The sequence below is a fragment of the Talaromyces marneffei genome, chromosome 7, assembly GCF_009556855.1.
Source record: "Talaromyces marneffei chromosome 7, complete sequence".
NCBI lineage: Eukaryota > Fungi > Ascomycota > Eurotiomycetes > Eurotiales > Trichocomaceae > Talaromyces > Talaromyces marneffei.
The window spans coordinates 1,916,525-1,938,500 of record NC_072354.1 but is presented as its reverse complement, the minus strand read 5'-3'; the positions used below and the strand labels follow the sequence as shown (position 1 = coordinate 1,938,500).

General features: G+C 41.0%; 3 protein-coding genes across 3 annotated transcripts; 2 read left to right on the top strand and 1 right to left on the bottom strand.

The window, feature by feature from the left end:
• Positions 1-3,502: 3,502 nt before the first annotated feature.
• Positions 3,503-5,435, top strand: EYB26_009350 (uncharacterized protein; the record flags this gene model as incomplete). Its single annotated transcript, XM_054268600.1, has 4 exons — positions 3,503-3,577; positions 3,633-4,199; positions 4,253-5,134; positions 5,181-5,435. The coding sequence occupies 4 exons, from the start codon at positions 3,503-3,505 to the stop codon at positions 5,433-5,435; spliced, it is 1,779 nt and encodes a 592-aa protein (XP_054124575.1).
• Positions 5,436-11,027: 5,592 nt separating this feature from the next.
• On the top strand, positions 11,028-11,558 carry EYB26_009349 (uncharacterized protein; the record flags this gene model as incomplete). Its single annotated transcript, XM_054268599.1, has 1 exon — positions 11,028-11,558. The coding sequence occupies one exon, from the start codon at positions 11,028-11,030 to the stop codon at positions 11,556-11,558; it is 531 nt and encodes a 176-aa protein (XP_054124574.1).
• A 7,733-nt stretch (positions 11,559-19,291) lies between these two features.
• Positions 19,292-20,200, bottom strand: EYB26_009348 (uncharacterized protein; the record flags this gene model as incomplete). Its single annotated transcript, XM_054268598.1, has 3 exons — positions 19,292-19,855; positions 19,934-19,977; positions 20,107-20,200. 3 exons carry the CDS (start codon positions 20,198-20,200, stop codon positions 19,292-19,294), a joined length of 702 nt encoding a protein of 233 aa, XP_054124573.1.
• Positions 20,201-21,976: the final 1,776 nt, after the last annotated feature.

Genomic DNA, 21,976 nt, shown 5'->3' with positions numbered 1-21,976 from the left:
GCCTCGTAAGGTGATTTCTTACTCCCCTTCAGGAATACAGTCCTGTTCCTAATAAAGTTAGCCATTTCAAGTGCATATGGCCAATACACCTTTGGAATATTCATCCCTATCATCAGGGATCTCGCAATTTCTAGTAATAAGCGGTTCAACCGCTCTGCAACACCATTCTGCGCTGGTATATAAAACTCTGTAAATTCAAGATCTATCCCCAGATCTTCTGCCCAAGGTTTCAATGCAACGAATTCCTTAGCATTGTCGAGTCGAATGTTAACTAGGAACACCCCTAGCTCCCTTTCTTGTCTCCTCATCCATCGAGACAATATTCTCTGGACGGTCTCCAACCGTCGATTATCAGTAATGTGAATCCACGAGAATCGAGTAGCATCATCCGTAATTGACAGGTAGTAAGCCTCTTTACCTTCGCCTTTCCTGTATGGTCCCCAGAAATCCACTGAGACTCTTTCCAACGGTTTCTTTGTCTTAGGAACTGCATTCCTATTCTGTTGTTTAACACTCTTTGCTTGGATACACACTTCACAATCCTTTGAGTCTTTAAATGTTATCCCTAATCGCTTTGCTAGTCTACGCATCCTGCGTTCTCCAGCATGACCAAAGCGCCGATGTAGTAATTCCCAGTCTGGTTGCTTCTCTTGTGCCAAGAATGCCATAAATTCCCTATTTTGGCCTTGCGATTTTGTTAACAAAGCATCTTGATACCTTACTGTACCTAGATAGCTTGTCCGTCCAATATTATAACCCGTTGCCAATGTCTTCCGGTCCTCCCGGTAGAATCGATACCCATTCTCCTCATGAGAATTGTATATTCCATCAACATGCAACATTTGGGTTGATAATAGATTCCCTTCATCCCAGGGACATACATAACATCGCGAATTCTTGCACAGTGACCATTCTCTAATGGTATAACAGCCAACCCTTTTCCATCAATTTTGGTACTTTTGCTCACTGTTCCCAATCGGCCTTTATACCTGCGATCCAAACTCTCAAAACATTTGATATCTCCAGTGCAATGACATGTTGCACCACCATCAATTACCCAACGAGTATCCCTCACTCGCTTAACTGACTCATCAATCAGTTCCGCATGCTCTTCACTGATCTTTGCAACTAGGGCATGCTCCAAGGATTCCTCAATCCTAACATCCCGTTTACCATTGCTTCTTGCGACTAAGGCCTGTTCCAAGGATTCTTGCCTAATCCTAACAGCCTGTTGACCATCGCTCTTCTCGACTAGGACCTGCTTCGCAACTAGGGCATGCTCCAAGGATTCCTCAATCCTAACATCCCGTTTACCATTGCTTCTTGCGACTAGGGCCTGCTCATCCGGGGAGACCATCTCAACCCTGGCAGCCCGTTCACCATCGCTATCCTCAGTCGTTGATCCAGCATCGGAATCAGAGTCATAATCAGCTTTCCTAGCCGATCCGCGGTAAGGCTTCTTCTTGCCTTTAACCTGCGTTTTGTCTTTGCCTGAGCCTTCCCTAGCTCCACGTCCACGTCTATGGTTTTTCCTGCCTCGGTGGTCCGATTTCTTCCTTATAGACTGCTTCCCAGTCTCATCCGAATCAGACTTGCTTCGTGGTTCTGGGCATTCACTCATTCTATGCCCTTCCTTCCCACAATTCCAGCATTTCAATCCTCTGATTCGATTGGCAGATTCAATAACTTTCTCTTTCTGACCAAGAATGCCTTCCTGCACCTGTAGTCGCGACAGTACATTCTCTCGAGTTATTGTTTCACTTCCCATAATGGCGTAAGTGATTGTTTCATAGTCCTTCGGGAGTCCTCTTAAGAAGAAATTCAGAATCATCAGCTCTCCTAGCTTGATCTGACCATCGCTTACATCTCGCAATTCAGCCTCCAGCTGTTCCAATTGCTGTAGCGAATCTTCTATACTTGCCTCCGCAGACTTCTTCCAATCCACTATCCTTTGAATCGCCATCATAATATCAACGTGAGTCTTCCGCTCGTACTTCTTCCGAATATAAGCCCACATCTCACCACTTAGCTTGCAATCCCTAACGGTCGAGATATCGTCCTGCTTAATATTCCCTAGAATATACAGCTTCGCTCTCCCATTGGCTGATTTCCACCCTTTCTTCGCAAACAAGGCCTGAACCTTCTCAGGGTCCTTCTGGTATTTCTCCGTCAATTCAACCACATCCCAGCAATCTTGTGTTTCTAAGAATATTTGCATCCGCAGCTTCCAATTCTTTATGTTCGACCGGCCCGCCTTCTCTATCTCAAAGGTCGTTATCCGAACGTTTTCCGGTCCAGGGTAATCAGGAATCGCATCCTGTTGCTGGTCCTCTTGACCACTAGCCCTATCTCCCGACATATTGGCAAGCTCGCTCTGCAACTGGCCCTCCGGTGAGGTGTCTTGTCTAGATTCGTCTGGGGTATTCTCCGATGAAATAAACCGTCCTTGTGCGTCTCGTCTCGGTGTCATCGATCAGTCAATTCGAAATCAGAATCAATTCAAATCAGGGTCCCCTCGGGGTCACGTAGCTATATAGCCCAAAACTCGTTTCTGAACAGGTTGATCAGGCTGTCCAAGTCCCGAGAATCGAGGATACAGCACACCAATATTCCACTAACTGCTTGCTCACAATAGGGTGTTAATTCTATTGTTCGCCCTGAGGTGCCAGACCTATTCGAAGATAGACGCGGTTAAGCTATCCGACAAACCCAGACCTTGGACATGCTACCATGTAAAGGAACTCTTGGTGAAGAGCCGGGTGCCAAGGATCGTGAGCAGTAGTAGATATATCAGCTGTACGCTTCCCTTCGGGGGATGATGATTCTTAATGGAGCGTTCTCCACGTTCTTCTTTTTTTTTGTTATTAACTAGAGTCTATCTAACTTAGGGGTAAACTATATTAGCTTCGGAATCACTAGTAGTCACGTGATGTCTTAACAAGTTAGAATGCCTTGCTGACTCTCACTGTCAAAGTCTAATATCAAGTGACTTAGATTAAAGAGCTATGAAGAACTAAATACATGATGGTAAAGAACGTCCTTATATATCCAGTCCTCCACGTTCTGTATACCGTATATCGTATACTTTTAAGAGTAGCGAGTATAAAGTATACGATATCCTTCCAATGATATCCTGTTGTTTCGTATACCTTTATCTTATCCAAGATAACGGTATATTATTCATATCTCCACGTGACTTAGTGCGTGTCCCATTATGGGATGGGAAATTTTCAATATTAGCGTGAAATTGAAATTTCATCGTATTTCAACCCGAGCTTGAAATTTTCATTCAATTTTCAACTCATCCAGAGGAATGCTTAGTAATTCAACCTGACCAATCATATTTCTGTATTCGGTCCCAAAACGTGCATAGTACATTCTGCAACAACAGCAGCAACAACAACAATAAATATATATATTTAATTATTTATATATCAAACATAGTGAAGCTGATGCAGACAGGCCATGTCAACTCGCTTAAGCTCTCATCAACTGCCATACAATGAAGCTCGATATCAACACTCTATCTCGCTCTGAAGTAAACGCAGCGTTTGATGTTTACAATCTTCACAATAGAGTAAGTTGATTATATATAAATATCCTCTCGAATCTAATTTTTGTTGTTTTTTTAGAAAAATGCCTCAGTACGCTGTAAATTTTGCAGAAGTAAGGCATTTTGTGCGAATATTTCCCGCCAACGATCGCATCTCAAGCAATGCCATCACTTCCTTATGAACGCTCGCAAGATGGCCCAAAAGCCTCAAAATAAGGATATTCTAGTAACCCCAGCGTCATCTAGTCAGCAAACAATCGATTTCGCAGTGGCTCATAAAGAGCAGATCAACTCGCTGCTTGGAATGATGATATTCGCAGGTGCGAGGCCTTTCTCGATCCTTGAAGACGATTTTATGAAGCGATTTATCATTGCTCTTAATCCCCAGTATCCTATCCCTTCACGCAGCAAGCTGACAGACTCAATTCTGTCAACTTGTTATAAATCAACTCTGGATCAACTGGTTGATGTCCTGTCCAAATCTTGCTATATCAATATATCAGTTGATGAATCAACTGATATTTCAAGGCGTCGAGTTATGAATCTTTCAGTAACTGATGGTTCAAAGCGCTATTACTGGTGTTCTTGTCAACTTGACGCTATCTCAATGACATCTACTACGATAGCGGATTGGATTGTTGAGCAGGTATTTATTCTCTTTTATTCTAAAGAAAATATACCTAACATGAAATCTTCTAGGCTGGCATATTGGTTGATGGACGATATGAGCGACTTAACGCCCTTACTACCGATACGTGTTCAACAATAAGATCAACCTGGGCAGATTTGCAACAACGACCTCAATTTTCTCATGTGTTTATGGTACCTTGCGATTCGCATGGCTTGCAGCTTCTTATAAAGGACCTTCTTACCTTACCTTCGATCGATGTGGTATTCAAAAAGTGCCAGTCAATAATCTCGCACTTTAATCATTCTCCACTTCAACTATCTATCCTACGAGCGATCCAGATGGAGGAGTATGGGGAAGAAAAGTCGCTTTTGAGTGCAATTATCACACGTTGGGGTTCGCAATATACTATGCTGCAAAGTATTAAAAGGTCAGAGGCTGCTCTTTCCAAATTTGCAAGAAGGGAAGACATTGATCTTGGTGCTACACTGAAGGCTGTCTTAAAAGATGATTTATTTTGGATCTATCTTGGCAGGTTGATCCAAATCATAAAACCTCTTCATGAAGCCATAAAAATATCGGAATCGGTAAAATCAGATATGTCCAAGGTCTTACAACGTTGGCTTAATATCAATCGACATCTCCTTGCTTGCCAACCTTTGCAACCATTTTCTGAGGATATCGAAGCATTTTCTAGGATAACCTTCAGGCAGCGCTTGGAAAAACAGCTTACTGATATGCACTACACAATGTACTATCTCGATCCTAAGAACTGCCATACAAATCTGCAACCTCAGCTGCAGAGACGTGTTAACAATGTTATCTCTAAATATTGTTCTGATTCAGCGTCTGCGGTCGCAGAGTTCGTTGCTTTTCGAACTAAAAGCGGAGTCTTCTTTGAGGCCCCATGTTGGGACCATACAGCTGACCCAAAACTCTTTTGGAGGATGCATGTGAGTAGAATGACTTAATAAAGACTTTTTACTAATAACTTTTTAGCAATCTGTCTCTGGAGTTTCCTCAGGTCTTGCCAATCTAGCTCTTCGATTCCTAAATGCGACTGCAAATTCGGTAGCTTCTGAACAGGCTTTCTCCATACAGAATCTACAAATCACAAAGATAAGGAATCGACTCACAATAGAGCATGCCGATAAGCTCAATTTTATCTATGTGAAGGCTCAAACAATAACCATATTGGCAGCTAGAATCGAGAAAACTAAGCATAGGGAAGGAAAGAAAGAAACAGGAACATGAGGCTATTCCCCAGTCGCTATATCCGTGGCGTGCTCACGTGACAGTAATAACCCTCTTCCCGCAGCCCTACCCGCGTGCTCTGGATCCACGTGGTCGGGACTACGTTTCTCCGTCTCCGCAACCGCGCGAACGTCAAACCGCACTTGCTTCCGAATAACTTCACGTACGGCCGTCACAATCTACATCAATAGTCGCGCGTTGAATGAGATTATGTCTAATCAACCAAACACCGAGGAGATCGCGGTGCTCGAAATTGAGGCTGAGAACGACTTTATCGATACCTGGAAGATCAGTCGATCTGTTATGGATTTGGAATACAACGATAGAGAGGAAAAAATTGAGGAATCTCAGGTCAGCGATGTCGCTGGGCCGCTTATTTTGATCTGATAGTAATTTGGATTGATTGCGGAAAAATCAGAGTTCTTTGGAATTTCCATATGTATGCCAAGGCGCACTAAATTTATATGGCAATTTTTATTTTCAAAAAACAAAAAAAAATTTCAAAATTTCAATTCAATACGTTGAAATTTCGAAATTGAAATATTTTTTTCCCAACCCTAGTCCCATACCGAGGTGTCTCAGTGTGACAGCCGTACGGTAAGCTATCACCAAGCCAAGGCGCCGTGGCGGAGACTCTTGGCAGAGCTGGTAGGACTGAGGAGGGTGTTCCCGTCGATAGGGCTTCGAACCCTGACAGTGCCATATTGGGATTGCTCCTTGAGCGGTGCCTAGTTGGGAAAGGCCCTCACACAAGGGAAGGCATAAATATCCTTTGCTAGGCGGATAGCTTCTTTTTCTTCTTTCCTTTTCTTCTCCATGTTTGATATTGCCTGTAGACTCGGTGCACCTAGATAGCTCAATCCATGGTTTTGACCACTGTCACATTACCGCTAATCCCTATTAAGATGATATCTTATATCTTACTCCCATTCAAATTAGTGCCAGTAAGTTGTATGTTTACTTTGATACCGGCTCTGCTAATCTATATGCTTATAGTTACTTCTCAAAACCCTAATGTTAGATTATATAATACCTATCGCCCCCAAACTGGCAGATTGATACCGAATTAGTACTAGAGTAGCATAAATGGAAATAACATTATTGTAAAGCTCGCACGTTTGTGGATAAGGTTAGGGTTAGCCAGCTGATATATCCTATATAGGCTATTCAGGTTGTTGATAGTATTACAGCCGTCATAGCCATACTCGATCCTTATAGAGAACATGATAGTATCTTTGGATTAGCCTTCACAGCATGTTTCACTTTATGCTTTAAGCTACGGGCTCCTACGTTATCTCTTAAAACCTGTCCTTATCCTCCTTTATCATCAACATGTTTCATGGTGCTTGAACGAACCCGGGTAGAATGACTTATATGCTTATATGTATAGGAGGACTCCCGCGATAGATAGTTTAGAAAAGCAGCTCATCATTGGTTATCAATCTGAAGTTCTTTGTACAGATTCACTCACACTCCATAGGGTCATCGGACTAGCCCAACACTAATACTATACTTTATGATATGGGATTGTGTTGAACCGATATAACTTAAATGAGTTGCTCCTGAGTCCTATAGAACGTGTTATGTGTTAAGTCCCCGGCGCTGGGAGAGGAAGGGGGGAGAACCTCTAATAGGAGTGAAAAACCAGGAACGGAGCGAAGTGTGATACCATGTGCGTGAAGCCAACCCAGAAATTAATCTTCTATCTGCCTATCGCCGGTACCACAAAGATACAAATAGATTTGCGTCCCATAATTACACCAATTGATCGGGGCGGGGCCACCTGGTGGATAACCAGCAGGCCATTCAACCGGTACGCATTCATGGCCATGGGGGTTTATAGGGATGACTGCGAGGTAATAACCCATAAAACAGCTTCCGAAGAGATCATTAACACCGTACCAGACATGGCTGTCAACCCACTGATAGCTAAAGATTGTATGAGGTCCAGCAGTTAATATAGCATTTGGACTGGTAGCAACCTTCACGTGCACACCACCAGGAATGCTATACATAAGTTCCGTATGTTGGCCCTGTGGCGGAAGCGTAATAGCTTCAACCCCAGGAACCACGCCTCCACTCCAGACATAAACAACAAATGGGCACTGATTAATAACAGCTACACGGCCACCAGAGGCTAAGGAAGAAAGACCATATATAGCAGTAAGGATAGTGAATAATGTATTCATTTTATTTGAGAATATGGACAAATAATAACGGAAACTGCAGTCCAAGAAAATGAAGAAGATTATAGATTAGAGGGATATCAGCCGATTTTATAACGTCTTACTAGTAGACTATTACTGTACTGAATAGGCTAGTATCTAGAATAATCAACACAAGGATCGAGATAACTTACATAGTAGAATAGCCGCTGAGAATAACCGCCATGAGTGGAGGACTTATGCCGAGGCGGCGAGTCATCAGAAAGAGCAGAAATAATATCAGTAGTAAGCAGGGCCTTGGAACCATCTTATCTGGATAACAAACACTACTGAATTCCGCTGCCTGAGCTTCTAAGACACAACAAATTATGTGATAGCTGGACCTCAGGATAGGGCGCGAAGCCCTGGACGGCGTGTGACGGTCGGCTCCTAATGAGGCGATCAGTATTCTGCCTATCTATTGGTTTAGCTATATCCCGTATCACTAAGCATAGGACAGTGAGCAGGGGCGGTCCAACTGCCCTTACAAGGTGAGCCTGCTTTATGTGCTTATGGCACAAATTCTGAATATTATAATGACTATCCCCTAGAAATGTAGGGGGATGGGGTGTCTGCTAACTATATAGGAGGTTGCCGCGTACACGCTACGGATGATGGTAATACCGTTCCACACGTACGCGCCAGCTTCTGCGCATCGGGTGCGGAAGCGCCGAGTCATGAGATTGATATTCCGACAGTGTCTATATAGGCATTTCGGTTATATATATAGAGCTGGCTGTGGGTTGGGTTTGACCAGAACCCGACCCAAGGTTGGGTCTGATTGTTTGACCCAGCCCAATCTCGGCGGGCCCAGGTTGGGTTCTGGTTATTGGGTTGGGTCTGATTTCTTAACCCAGCCCAGTCTTAGCATTGACATATAGATAAGCAGCACACGTCCGGAGACGTGTTTACAATGATAAGAGGGTGGCTATTCTAATACCGAAATACTCTTACTATAGTAATAGCATATAAAGATTGTTATATATATCCAGTCCTCTGTGTTCTATATACTGTATATTATATTCTTCAGAAAGTAGCAAGTATAAAGTATACGATATTTTCCAATGATATTTCATTGTTTCGTATACCTTTATCTTATCCAAGATTATTAATAATAGTATATTATTTATATCTCCACATGACTTGGTGCGTGTTCTATACTAAGATGTCCGCCTTATAACATACTTCCGTCTTATCTATCATCATATAGCTGATACATTACGAATGCCAGAGTGACCTTCCCCCTTTGGTCACAGTATAAATCAATGTCATGCAGGTTGATTCATAACAAGAATCATAGTAAGAATATCATAGTATGCTACGATGCTACGATATCCAGTATACCAAACATAGAGGATTGGATATATAAGGACATTCTTTTACCAACATATATTTAGGCATTCTAACTCGTACGGGCACCAAGCTATACAGGGGATCTCTTTTATCTTAGTTACGTGTCGTAAACCGGGTGCTTGGCAAGCGTCTAGATCAGAGTAAACTCGTCACTGAACGGCGGTTCGGTGGTATTCTGCTTAAGAAAGGGCAGGTAGCCAAAGTAATAAAGATAGCCTTAGTTAACTAGATCTATGAGCAATAGTATACTCAAGGTTAAACAGTTAATTCAAGACGATAGAATAAAACTAAATACATGGTAAACGAATATATATTCCATCGTCAATAGATCCGATAGAGCCTACTCCTAACAATGGCTCTACTGGCTCTATTACCCTAACCCTTGTGGTTTATTGGAAAAATTACTACGCTAGCACAAACTCAGCAGGAGGTCTTGAAAAGGTCTTGTATTGGATCTGTCGCCTCTCTTCCCCCATTTCTATCTGTCCTAGTTGATCCTTTTTATATGTGAAATCCTCACACTTCCAATCTCCTATCTTGCACTCCGATGTCTCCGAGTCCGTGTAGAAACGTTGCTTTCTGGTGCTCCGAATCCGAATCCGAATAGCACTCCGAATCCTCTCCGAGCTGTAATCCTTTCCAATTTCAATACATCCGTTGGCTATCTCAATTAGTATTAGCGCCATTCTTTCCAACATGGTTACGGATAATCCTTTGTTCCATCGTGCATTAGCGTCCGTAGACTAGCGTCTAATCTATTGGCTGTGACTTTCTTGATTCTCTGACATTACGTTTAAGACTTCCACGACCATCGACCTGTTATTACTTTATTTACTCAAGTTACTTTACTCAACAATCCAAGGAACCTATGTATGAGATTCAACCAAGCCTAACATATCTCGACACACCACTATTTAACTAAGATGGATCCAGGTCCATAACAAATACCTATATAGATAATAGATTTCAATTATATACGAGCTCAGGAAAAAATGACAGTTATCACAAACTAAAGCACTTTATTAAGGAAAATATACATACAGTACTCTCATATTTTAAACGAATAAGCCCCCACTCTAACATAATAAGAGATAGGGAATTACCGTAAATACAATATGGTTAGCTCTATAAGATCTATTATCATAAATAACTCAATAGAGGCTCATTTAATAATATGAATAAAATAAGTGTCTACACCCTACCACCCTAAATATATATAAATATCCGCATAAGCGTGCGAACACATATTTCACAATTCTGTAAGTATAGCTTATAGGTTCTTATTAAATAATAACCTTATAATATAAATGTCTCAGTCTAATTTTACTACTAACTCTTTAATCTAGTCATGTACTTAGCATTAAGAATACCTATCTAGGATATCTTCACCTTCTTCCTTTAGCCTAGATTTAGAAAGACTTATTATAGACTTACAGTTAGAACCTTCTACTTCTAATTTTATCTAAATTCATTAGAAATAAGTCAAAAGGATAGAAATTATAAGACAATACAGTAGTCACTTTAAGACAAAGATCACCCTTAACAGATAAACTTATTTCTAAAAATAAACTTATAACCAATCAAGTCCTCGACAGATCCTTAAATAAGTTAATAACACTCTGATCAAGTTGGAATATTTACTCTTTAATCCTAGACTTAAGATTATAAACTACTAGCCCACTATAGTGCTAAAGAGCCTTATTTAATATCCGACTCAGTGTCTCAGTTTATAGAATAAGACAACATACTTTATTAGGCTTGGTCGATTCTATAGTCCTTGTATCTAACTATGTACTTTAGTGACTAGAGGTCCTTTCAGAGTTTATATTTATATGGAGCCTCGGCTGGTAGGCAATATCGAGGGTGAACTATTAATAATATAATAGGAAGGGCTCGCATATCGGCATATGATCGGCGTGCTGTGGCGCCTTCTTAGGGTATAAATAAGACTTATTTATTCCTATCCTATCTTACTCTTAAAAGCTTCATAAGCAACCATAGCATCTTATAAATAATAATAAACTCATTAATCAACATGAAGTTCTTACCCTCCCTCATCCTGCTCAGTCTTTCTGCCCAGGCTCTTGCAAGCCCTTACGTCAATCACCACGCTGCTAAGGACCAGCGTAATGTTAGGGTTTACGAGGAGGTCATTGTGGATATTAGACTGGCTGTGGACAAGTTCAAGACCGATATTTTTCTTGCTATCCCAGACATTCCCGGTGACTTTGATGTTATTATCAATGCTATTCAGCAAGGGATGGGGAGACTTGGAACTGAGCCTCCCCTTACTCCCTTTGAGGCTCGTGCCCTTATTATCCCTAGTATGCCACTGAAGGAACATGTTGAAGAGGCTCTCCGCAACCTTATCGGTAAGAGGGCAATTATGGTTACTGCTGGTCTTAAACCTCAGGTTGCGCAGGATCTTCGGAGACTGAAGGCTGCTGCTGAACAATTAAGTAGTATAGTCCTCACGAAGATTCCTGCAGAATTCTTGGAAGGGGCTGAACGGTCCTCCCTTGAGCTCATTCAGGGCATCGACGACGCTATTCGTGCCTATAGTTAAGTTGTTGGTGCCACAAGCTATAATATTTAATACTTCCTATGCCTACATTGCCTACCTTCACCACTAGAGGTGCTATCGCCTCTAGTGATTCGCCCACCATCCTTGCTTTTACTAGTACTGCCAGGACTAAGTAGGTCTGTAGAGCAGTTAGGCTTACTACCACTCTCCTTGCTATCCTTACCTTTAAAATTTGCTAGAAGTATACAGTGAATATAAGGAGAAATGGGCTTTTTTGTTTCTGTTTATTGTTTCTGTTTTTAGTAATCTGCGGAACGTTTGCTCTGGAAACATTTTATATATTACTAATATATATGTAATAGGCAGGATAATAATAGTCATTCATTTAATAATATATCTGAACTATGTTTACATGTTACGGGCTAGTCCCGCCTAATGCACACTGTAAGGGCATATTAAAATAGAAAACATAACATGAAGAAAAGAAGGAAAGAAAACAACAAGATTCTCAGCTCGTACATGCAGTTCATATAGGGATAAGGAGCTCGCTGGTTCGGTCAATTCCTCCGTACGTTCAGCACCGTCTCGGTGCTTGTGAGGGAACTTCGTGTGCCATTCCCGTATGTTCGGGGCTTGCTCGGTAACGTTGGTACGGCCCTGGGAATAGTATCCCGGATGCATTTCCCAAGGGTGTTATCCTTAGGTGTCATGCTCAGCGCCTGTCCGGTACTCGGGAATATCTTCACGTGTCGCACGTTCTCGGTGAGGGCTTGACTGCCCGAACCTATTTCATATGAGGTCAGCTCATAACATATAGTTACAGAATCGGTCGTCTTTTTATACTCATACATCCTTGGGATAAATTCTCTTAGAGGAATGGTCTTATCGAATTTCTTAACTCTTCCTGATATGCGATCAAGACCCTAACTCCAAATATTAGGTGAATCAAAGTGTAAAGAAACGCTCCCCCTTTGCGATTTAGGGCGTGGTTGACATCGCTTCTTGGCAAATAGTTTTCGTGCCAAACCGAAAGTCTCAGTAGCCCTTAACTGTCGTAAACCGGGTGCTTGGCAAGCGTCTAGATCAGAGTAAACTCGTCACTGAACGGCGGTTCGGTGGTATTCTGCTTAAGAAAGGGCAGGTAGCCAAAGTAATAAACAAGATAGCCTTAATTAACTAGATCTATGAGCAATAGTATACTCAAGGTTAAACAGTTAATTCAAGACGATAGAATAAAACTAAATACATGGTAAATGAGTGTCCTTATATATTCCTTCGTCATCATAGCCATCATGTCCTGTTCTTCGGTACTGGCCCTGTTTGCCATATTCATGCTCATCATGTCCAGTTGCTAACAATTGGCTATGATTGTGTTGGATTGGTGGGTTTACTCCCGACTAACCCTGAATGTATCTTACAAGTATAAGAAAAGAAGAAGTGACTAGCAAGATTGTCTCTGTTTTTTTTGTCTCTGTCTGAGTATATCAGGTCCCATATCGGGCTTTTATATAGACATATTGGCGGGGTCATTTATGAGCTATCAAGAGGGGTAAATATTTGGGCTGAAACCTAGGTGCCCAAATATCCTAAGGTGGCTAGCTGGCCTTCAAGATGAAGAGGCCGATCTTTCTTGTTGGATATCCGGATTATCTGACAGATTGTCATTTTACACTAACCCTAATGGCTGCGGATAATCCTTTGTTCCTGTCAGATAATCCGGATATCCAGAGGCAGTCAAATGAGGCAGTCAATCAGAAGCTCTACTTTATAGCCCCCAATTTTACCCCTCATGATAGGTCACAAATGATGTCAACCCTACATGCCGGATTCGATAAAACTAGCTCACCAGATGTCTATAAAAACCCGGCTTTGGAACCTGATGTATTCAGACAGACAGAGAGAACACAATACACACAATCTTGCTAGTCACTTCTTCTTTTCTTATCCTTGTAAGATACATTCAGGATTGGCCTGGAGTAAACCCGCCAATCCAACAGTTCCTTAGTGCAGTAGTGTCCTGTTGGAATCCACGTATATGCTAGTAAACGGGTAACATAGTGTTACGAATCAACCTGCATGACGCTAAATTATACTATGACCAGAAAGGAAAGGTCACTTTGGATTTGCGAGCGTATGAACCATACGATGACAGAACCAGTGGAAGGATGTCAGGATGGGACACCTCGGTATGGAACACGCACCAAGTCACGTGAAGATACGAATCATATACCATTATTCGGATTGATAACGAATAGGGAAAACAACACGATATTTTTGGAAGGATATCGTATACTTTATACTTGCTATTTCTAAAGTATACGATATACGATATACAGAACTAGGAGGACTGGATATATAAGGACGCTCATTCATCATCATGTATTTAGTTCTTCATAGCTCTTTAATCTAAGTCACTTGATATTAGACTTTGACAGTGAGAGTCAGCAAGGCATTCTAACTCGTACGGGCACCAGGCTGTACGGGGGATCTCTTCTATCCTAGTTACGCTCAGACTTCCAGATACCAGTTCGACTATTGTTACTTTGTTTACTCAAGCCACTCCATCGACGACAACTTAGGAACCTTTGTGTGGTCCAACCAAGCCTAGCGTACCTCGACACAACACTGTTTAACTAAGGTGGATCCAGGTCCGTGACAAAAGAGCTATCGTCTTGACTCCGGGATACGCTAGGAATCAAGTACTATTATGACAAAAGTTACCCAGTTAGGAAAGTATTACCCGAAGCGGAAACTACTAATATAGCAGGCAATATACCAACACCAACAGCTAGCACTGTGGGAGCGAACACCGCCACGGCTAGACTGCAAGCAAGAATTCAGGAGCTAGAAGCACAGCTCGCTGCGAAATAACCAAAGACGCCAAAGCCTCAGATATTTGATGGCAAATGATCTGAACTTAAGAACTTCCTGACCCAGATGGACATGCACATTGCGATTAATGGAGCATCACTAAGCACGGAAGATTCCAAGGTAATCTTTGTGGCAACCTATCTGATAGGAGAGGCTTTTCAGTAGATTGAACCAGTACTCCGGGAGTACCACAATTCCGAAAAGAAAGATTAGAGCACTAATACTAAGGAAATACTTGAATCTTACAAGACGTTCAAGGAAAAATTCAAGTTAGCATTTAGAAACGCGGATGAAACCCGAAATACTGAAAGACAATTACGATAACTGCGACAGACTGGGTCTGCTCAGCAGCTAGCGGTACAATTTAAATAGATTGCAATGGTACTAGACTACAACGATGAAGTACTCATTGGCATGTTTGAAAACATGTTGAAAGAAGAAGTTCAAATGGAACTTATCAAGATAGATCGACCTGACGACATAGACGAATTCATAGAACAAGCAGTCAAGATCGACAACAAATTCTATGAAATGAAACAGAAAAGACGAGAAATGCAAGGATAACGGAAGCATGGGACTATGCCCACACCACGAAATCATCATCGAACAAACCAGAATCAACGTAAATACGATCCTTATGGACCAATGCCAATGGAGTTGGACGCCACGGCTGAGCAAAAGAAGTTTAGCAAGAAGCTAGGAGACAAAAGCAATATTGAATGTTACAACTGCTATAAAAAAGGGCACTATGCAAGAGAATGTAAAAGTCCAAAACAAGAAAGACAGCTAAAGGCTACTAGGTTTAATAAAGAAGACCAGGAGAACTATGCTGAATGGGATTAAAGAGATTACGGTATTAACGACTACCACGACAATGAGTGTCACAGTTTCAGTAGGACTGAAAGCAAAGTGAACCTATATATAGAGACGATGCACGCACACGAATTATATGGTTATGAAAACCAAGGGGTTACTAGTCAACCGGAAACTGAGAAGAAAAACGACGAAAACCTTGAGGGCGAATATTAGGATGCTTAAGAAAGGCTTATGGAAGAATACCCCACAGAAGATGAATAGGAAGAAATTAAATAGATAGTAGGATTTAAATGTGAACCAAACTGCATAGAACTTTATAATAACTCCAAGCATCTAGAGTATAGATTAATTGCATAGGCCTTCTGTACTAAAGACTGGTATAATACACATCTGGAAGCAAAGCAAGGAAGCGGATACTTTCCAAGACAACGGAAAGGAAGGAAGCCAACAAATTGCGAATGGCTACGAATTAAGGAATAAGGGATTCCTAAAAAACCTGACCTATAATAAAGTATAGATGCCGCAGTACTTAAAGCGAAGCAGCAGACAAAGGCTGGGAGTATATAAAGCACCCAAACAACTGAGAAATCAATAAGGACCAGCTTAGACATCCTTAAAGAATTGGTAATAAAACACAACTAGATCAATGAAAATGAAGTATGGGAAGAAATAGTACGACAGGTATTAAAGAAGATAAACGAACGACTCTAAAAGCAAGACGAAGAAAAAGAACTCAAAGCTACGGAAAGAGGAAAACACTTCACGATTATAGTAGACATACTAGGGAATAAAGTCAATGTCATGATCGACTCGGGAGCAACGGGAAACTATATAGACCCAAGATGCCAGGAACGACTTCAAATTCTAGGAAGAAAGAAACCACGACCAATTCCTTTGACAGGATTTAATAGAGAAGTTTTGAATAAAGATGGAATCACTAAAGAAACAGGATGGTTAACTATAATTATCAACAAATATACTAAAATGATCAACTTCGATATCACTGAACTCGGACGAGACGATGTGATATTAGAAGCTCCTTAGTTGAGAAAACACAATCTAGAGATCTACTAGAATAAGGGATAAGTTTACCTGACAAGATGTAACTGCCTAGAAGAGATCCCAACTATTAAGGCTTCCATGACGAAGGAAGACCTGGAGGTTAATATTAAGGAAATAACAGACGCTCCCTTACAGGATAGCAAAAAGAATATAATCATTACTAAAGTCGTAGAAGAGGAACGACAACTTAAAAGCAGCATGGAGGTTGTATTATTTAAAGAATACAAACAGTTCAGAGATTTATTTAATAGAATATATAAGGCTTTACTAGACTACAGCGAGTGGGATTATACTATTCCACTCAAGGAAGGAAAAGAACCAGTACCCTAGAAGATTTACCCAGTGTCGGGAAATAAAGAGGAAGCTCTGAAAAAGTATATCAACGAGAATTTGAAAAAGGGATATATATAGCCATCGACGTCGCCAGTAGGATACCTAGTATTATTCATCAAGAAAAAGGGAACAACAGATTTGAGAATGTGTGTTGACTTTCGGCAACTCAATAATATTATAATAAGGGACAGTTACCCCTTACTACTAATCACGGAAATACAAGACAAAGTTCGAGACAAAAAATGGTTTACCAAACTCGATATTACTGACGCATATAATTGCATTAGGATCAAGGAAGGAGAAGAATAGAAGACGGCATTCAAAACTAAGTTCAGACATTTTGAGTATTTGGTCATGCCATTCGGGCTCACTAATGCATCAGCAGCATTTTAACGATACATCAACGACGTAATGTCACTATACTTACATGATTTTACTATTGCTTACTTGGACGACATTCTAATATTCTCTAACAATTTGGAAGAACATGTACGATATGTTAAGATGGTATTATGGAAACTGAGAATTGCGAAGCTACAAGTTAAACTGAGGAAATGTGAATTTTATGTGCAAGAAACAGATTTCTTGGGACACAGAATTATACGAGCAGGAATATAAATAGAAAAGGAAAAAGTACAAGCAATCAGGGATTGGCCTATACTAAAGAATGTCAAACAATTACAAGAATTCATTAGACTGATCAACTACTATCGACGATACGTTAAAAGATACGCAAAGATCATGGAACCACTATTCAGACTACTAAAGAAAGATAAACCTTATGAATAGGAGGACGAACAGGAAGAAGCATTTAAAGAAGTCAAATACTGAATGACTATAGTATCTATATTAGCACAGCATGACCCAGAACTACTAATAATATTAGAAACAGACGCATCAGACTTCGCAATCGGGGCAACAATGACACAACCAGGACTAGATAGGAAATCCAGACCAGTTGCATACTATTCAAAGAAACTGATCGACGCAGAATTGAACTACGAGATTTATAACAAGGAATTATTGGCAATTATTAGGGCACTACAACATTAGAGAGTATATTTAGAAGGGGCTAAATACCCAGTATAAATTATTATAGATTACAAGAATCTTACTTCACGACAACTAAAATATTAACAAGAAGACAAGCAAGATGGTCCGAAATACTTAGAAACTATTACTTCACAATCGAACATTGCAAAGGAAAAGAGAATGAAAGGGCGGATGCTTTGAGCAGACGACCAGACCATGAAGAAGGAATCAAAACACCAGAACCGGCATTACTACGCACTAACAGGAAAGGAGACTTGGAGTATAATCCCTAAATCGCTACTCTCGTAGCAACGGCGGAAGTTACAACAGACTTAGAACTACAAGACAAGCTAGTTAAGGAAACGCTTAAGGACGAATGGGTCCAGGAAGCGCTAGAAAATAAAGACAACCGAGTCAATGAAACAGAAACAGGATTAGTGTTTTGGCATGGTCTAATCTATGTACCAAAAACACTAAGGAACGAGATCATCCAGCTTTATCATGACATTTTAACTAGTGGCTATCTAGGACAGGCCAACACGTTAGAACGAGTTTCAAGAAACTACTACTGGCCACAAATGATGAAGGATATTAAGAAATACATCGAAGAATGCGACATGTGTCAAAAGAACAAGATCAAGAGACATAAACCATATAGATTGTTATAGGAAATCGAAGCACTAGAATATCCATGGCAATGGATTACGATGGACTATATAGTCAAACTACCAGAATTAGACAACTGCAACGCAATTCTAGTAGTTGTAGACCGACTAACAAAATACGCACATTTTATACCAACAGTGGAAGAAATGAACGCGGAAGGATTGGCACAAATACTGATAGAGGAAGTTTTCAAACATTATAGCATATCTAAGATTATAGTATCAGATAGGGGAGCCACTTTCTCATCAAAACTATGGAAGTTAATGATGGACCTGATGGGAGGGCAACAACGATTGTCAACAGCCTATCATCCACAAACAAACGGATAAACTGAACGAACAAACCAAACACTGGAACAATACCTATGACACTATGTGAATTACGACCAGGATAACTGGGCAATACTATGGCCCAGATGGCGTACAACACATCGAAACATTCCACCACAGAAATAACCCTATATTTTGCGAATTATGGACGAGAAATGAGACTACCAGGATAACTAAGGTTTAAACAACCAGTTAACCTGACGGCAGAACAGAAGATACAATAAGAGATGAACGCTCTCTACTTCTTTCTAAAAACAGAAATCATCAACCAAAACAAACTTACAACGGGTTATTACAACGAAAAACATCTGAAGGGACTAGATTTCTAGAAGGGAGGGAAGGTCTATCTTTCAACAAAAAACATTCAAACCACACGACCAACGAGAAAACTCGACCACCTACGAATCGGACCATTCGAAATTGAAGAAAAAATTAGTGAAGTCAATTATAGACTCAAACTACCGACAACTATGAGAATACACCCAGTTTTTCATGTCTCATTATTGGAACCAGCACCACGGAACGCTAAGACACAGGAAGAAATCACGATCGAAGAAGAAACCTACGAAGTCGACAAGATATTAGCGGAGAAACAATCACCAGACAAGAAAATGTATTATCTCATCAAATGGAAAGGGTACAATTCGAAGGAAAGTACCTGGGAACCTATTGAGAACCTCGCGGGAGCACCGGAAGTTCTAGAGAGGTATCGCCGACGACACCCATCAGATCGGCAGGAAATTGTCCAAGATTGGCGAATAACTCGTCAAGTTCCTCAGAGGTCGCAGCAAGAACATGGGATTCCAGTTGTTCTCGCATAATCTCTGCATCGGCAGCGGCTACCTCGGCCTCGGTTGGGGGATTCTCTGAATCCAGAATCTCCAGCACTTTTTGATTATGCGACTTCATATTCACACCACGCTCTTTAAGGAATTCTTGTTGACGGAACAATCGAGCGATTTTTGCAGAAAGCTCGGCCTGTTGAGATAAGGCTTCAGAAAGCTCACGGGAAATTTTCTGTTCAGACTCTTTCAGTTTATTCCATTCCCTTTCACTATGAAACCGGCGTTCACAGGGACGACCACGACGAGTGCAAGCGGCACATTTTGAATTTTTATCATCCATCACGCAAGGATAATCGTTGAAACGACAATATTCGCAAGGGAATTCGACAATAAAACCGTCCTTCTGAATACGAGACGATTGGAGAAATGCGATTCTTGAGTTGATCTGTTTTAAGGCGTTCAGGATCAGTTTTTGAAATCAACTTGGGACGAGGCATGACGACGACATCGCAGGAACACTTACCAACAAAGAAAGCAGGGTCACGCTGGGAACGAGGGCGCGTCTTTCTATTTAAACCTTTGAGGACAAAGGCTCTCAGAGAGGGGAGGTGATGTTACGAATCAACCTGCATGACGCTAAATTATACTGACCAGAAAGGAAAGGTCACTTTGGATTTGCGAGCGTATGAACCATACGATGACAGAACCAGTGGAAGGATGTGTCGGAATCCGTGTATTGTGTATTATCCTTGTAACACAGCTTGCTTAACAAAATTGTATCTCTGTCCATGTTGTTGTGTTTTTGACCAATGTACGAGTGGGCGTGGGCTTATACCCTTCGTTGTGGGCCCCTTATCGCTACTTTCTGCCAAGGCACTAGTATACATTTGAGCTTCTCTAATTGGCCAGATTCTTGCTTGAGCAGCATCCCAGAAAGGATTAGCCTGCCTTAATTACCAGGCTTCCAACACAACCCTACATGCCGGATTCGATAAAACCAGCTCACCAGATGTCTATAAAAACCCGGCTTTGGAACCTCATGGATTCAGACAGACAGAGAAGAACTTAATACAGACAATTTTGCTAGTCAATTCTTCTTTTTATCTTTGTAAGCTACTATTCAGGATTGGCCTGGAGTAAACCCATCAATCCGACAGATTCTCTTAGCTAGAATTTCCAGCATATCCTTCTTTTCTATAGAGAAAATTTGCTCTACGTCTTCCTAACAATCAGCACACGGTATTATTATACGTAGATTTAAGGCAGCTAAGACTTTCTTCAGGATATATTTATAGCTATAAAGGTTTGCTAGCTGCCATCGAGCCCTTTTCCATGAAAATATCAAGTGGGATCGGTCCACCGATATCATAACTACCATATTCTCGCGTGGCTTCTTCCAGGACCCATTTTTCAATAAGCTTTAGTGCAATGGCTACGCGAGTGTCTTTACCTGGTTAACTTCGTACATTATCTCTGACCAATTTATATGGCTGTAAAGGGTGGGTGACCTTATCTAGGTTACAACGACTGCAATAATCTTCTTTAGAAACCGATAATAACTCCTGGCCGTGTTCATAAAGAATTAGCTTCCGAATATATAGTCCATTTGCTATATCTTTCCACCCTGCTCCAAGTGCCGCTTTTTTGGCCACCTCTACTAGAGTCAAAACTCTACGGTGTGAAGGTTTATCATTAAGGGTCACAGTTATTAATATTAATATATTACTCTTGGCAGTAGAGTCCTCTTCATTCAATATAGAGTAGCTTAAAGGACTTAGCTCTGATGGGCTGTTAGGTTATGGCCTAGGAGGACTAAATGCTCTAAAGCGATCTGCCTTTTGTTGTTGCTTTTATATACAACGTTCCTGCGCCTGGCGCTCCTTCTCACTTTTTGCTTCTGCAGGATCCTGCCTAAGATAATTAAAGGCCTAATAGTCAAGGTATAATATCACTGTGCTTTTATAGCCTGGTCCACGGCCACCTCGTCCAGCTTTTTGATATGTATCTAACATATTAAAGCTGATAGGAAATCTCCAATAGATGACGTACTTAACGTCTATAATGTTAACGCCTATACCGAGTGATGTTATCGCAAAAATAATCCGCGTTTTAGACTTTTCATCCTTGAACTCGGCAAAGGTTTGATCCTTGTCATATTCAGCGCCGCGAGTAAAGTATGGTCGGATAACCTTGGTTATACTATACAGAGAATTTCTATTATTATTAATATACCGTACAGCTTTCTCATCTAGAATATCAGCATTCTTCCTAAGGAGGATATAAGTCAGTACCTCTAACTATAGCATCTAAGATATCATTGACGTCATCGATAAAGATAATCATCTTGGGTATATTCTCAGGTGAAGCTCGACCACCGGTGACCGCTTGATCAAGAATCCAGGCTAATGATCCCCAAGAACTAACCATTGTATAGGGAATAGGTTGCACCTCCTAGAAAACATCTTCTCGGTCGATACTAGTGCGAATAACCTCTGTTTCGTACAGGTCATCGCTAATAATACGGAAGCCACTATGTTTCAAGATCCAGGTCTGCTTAGTCGGTGTT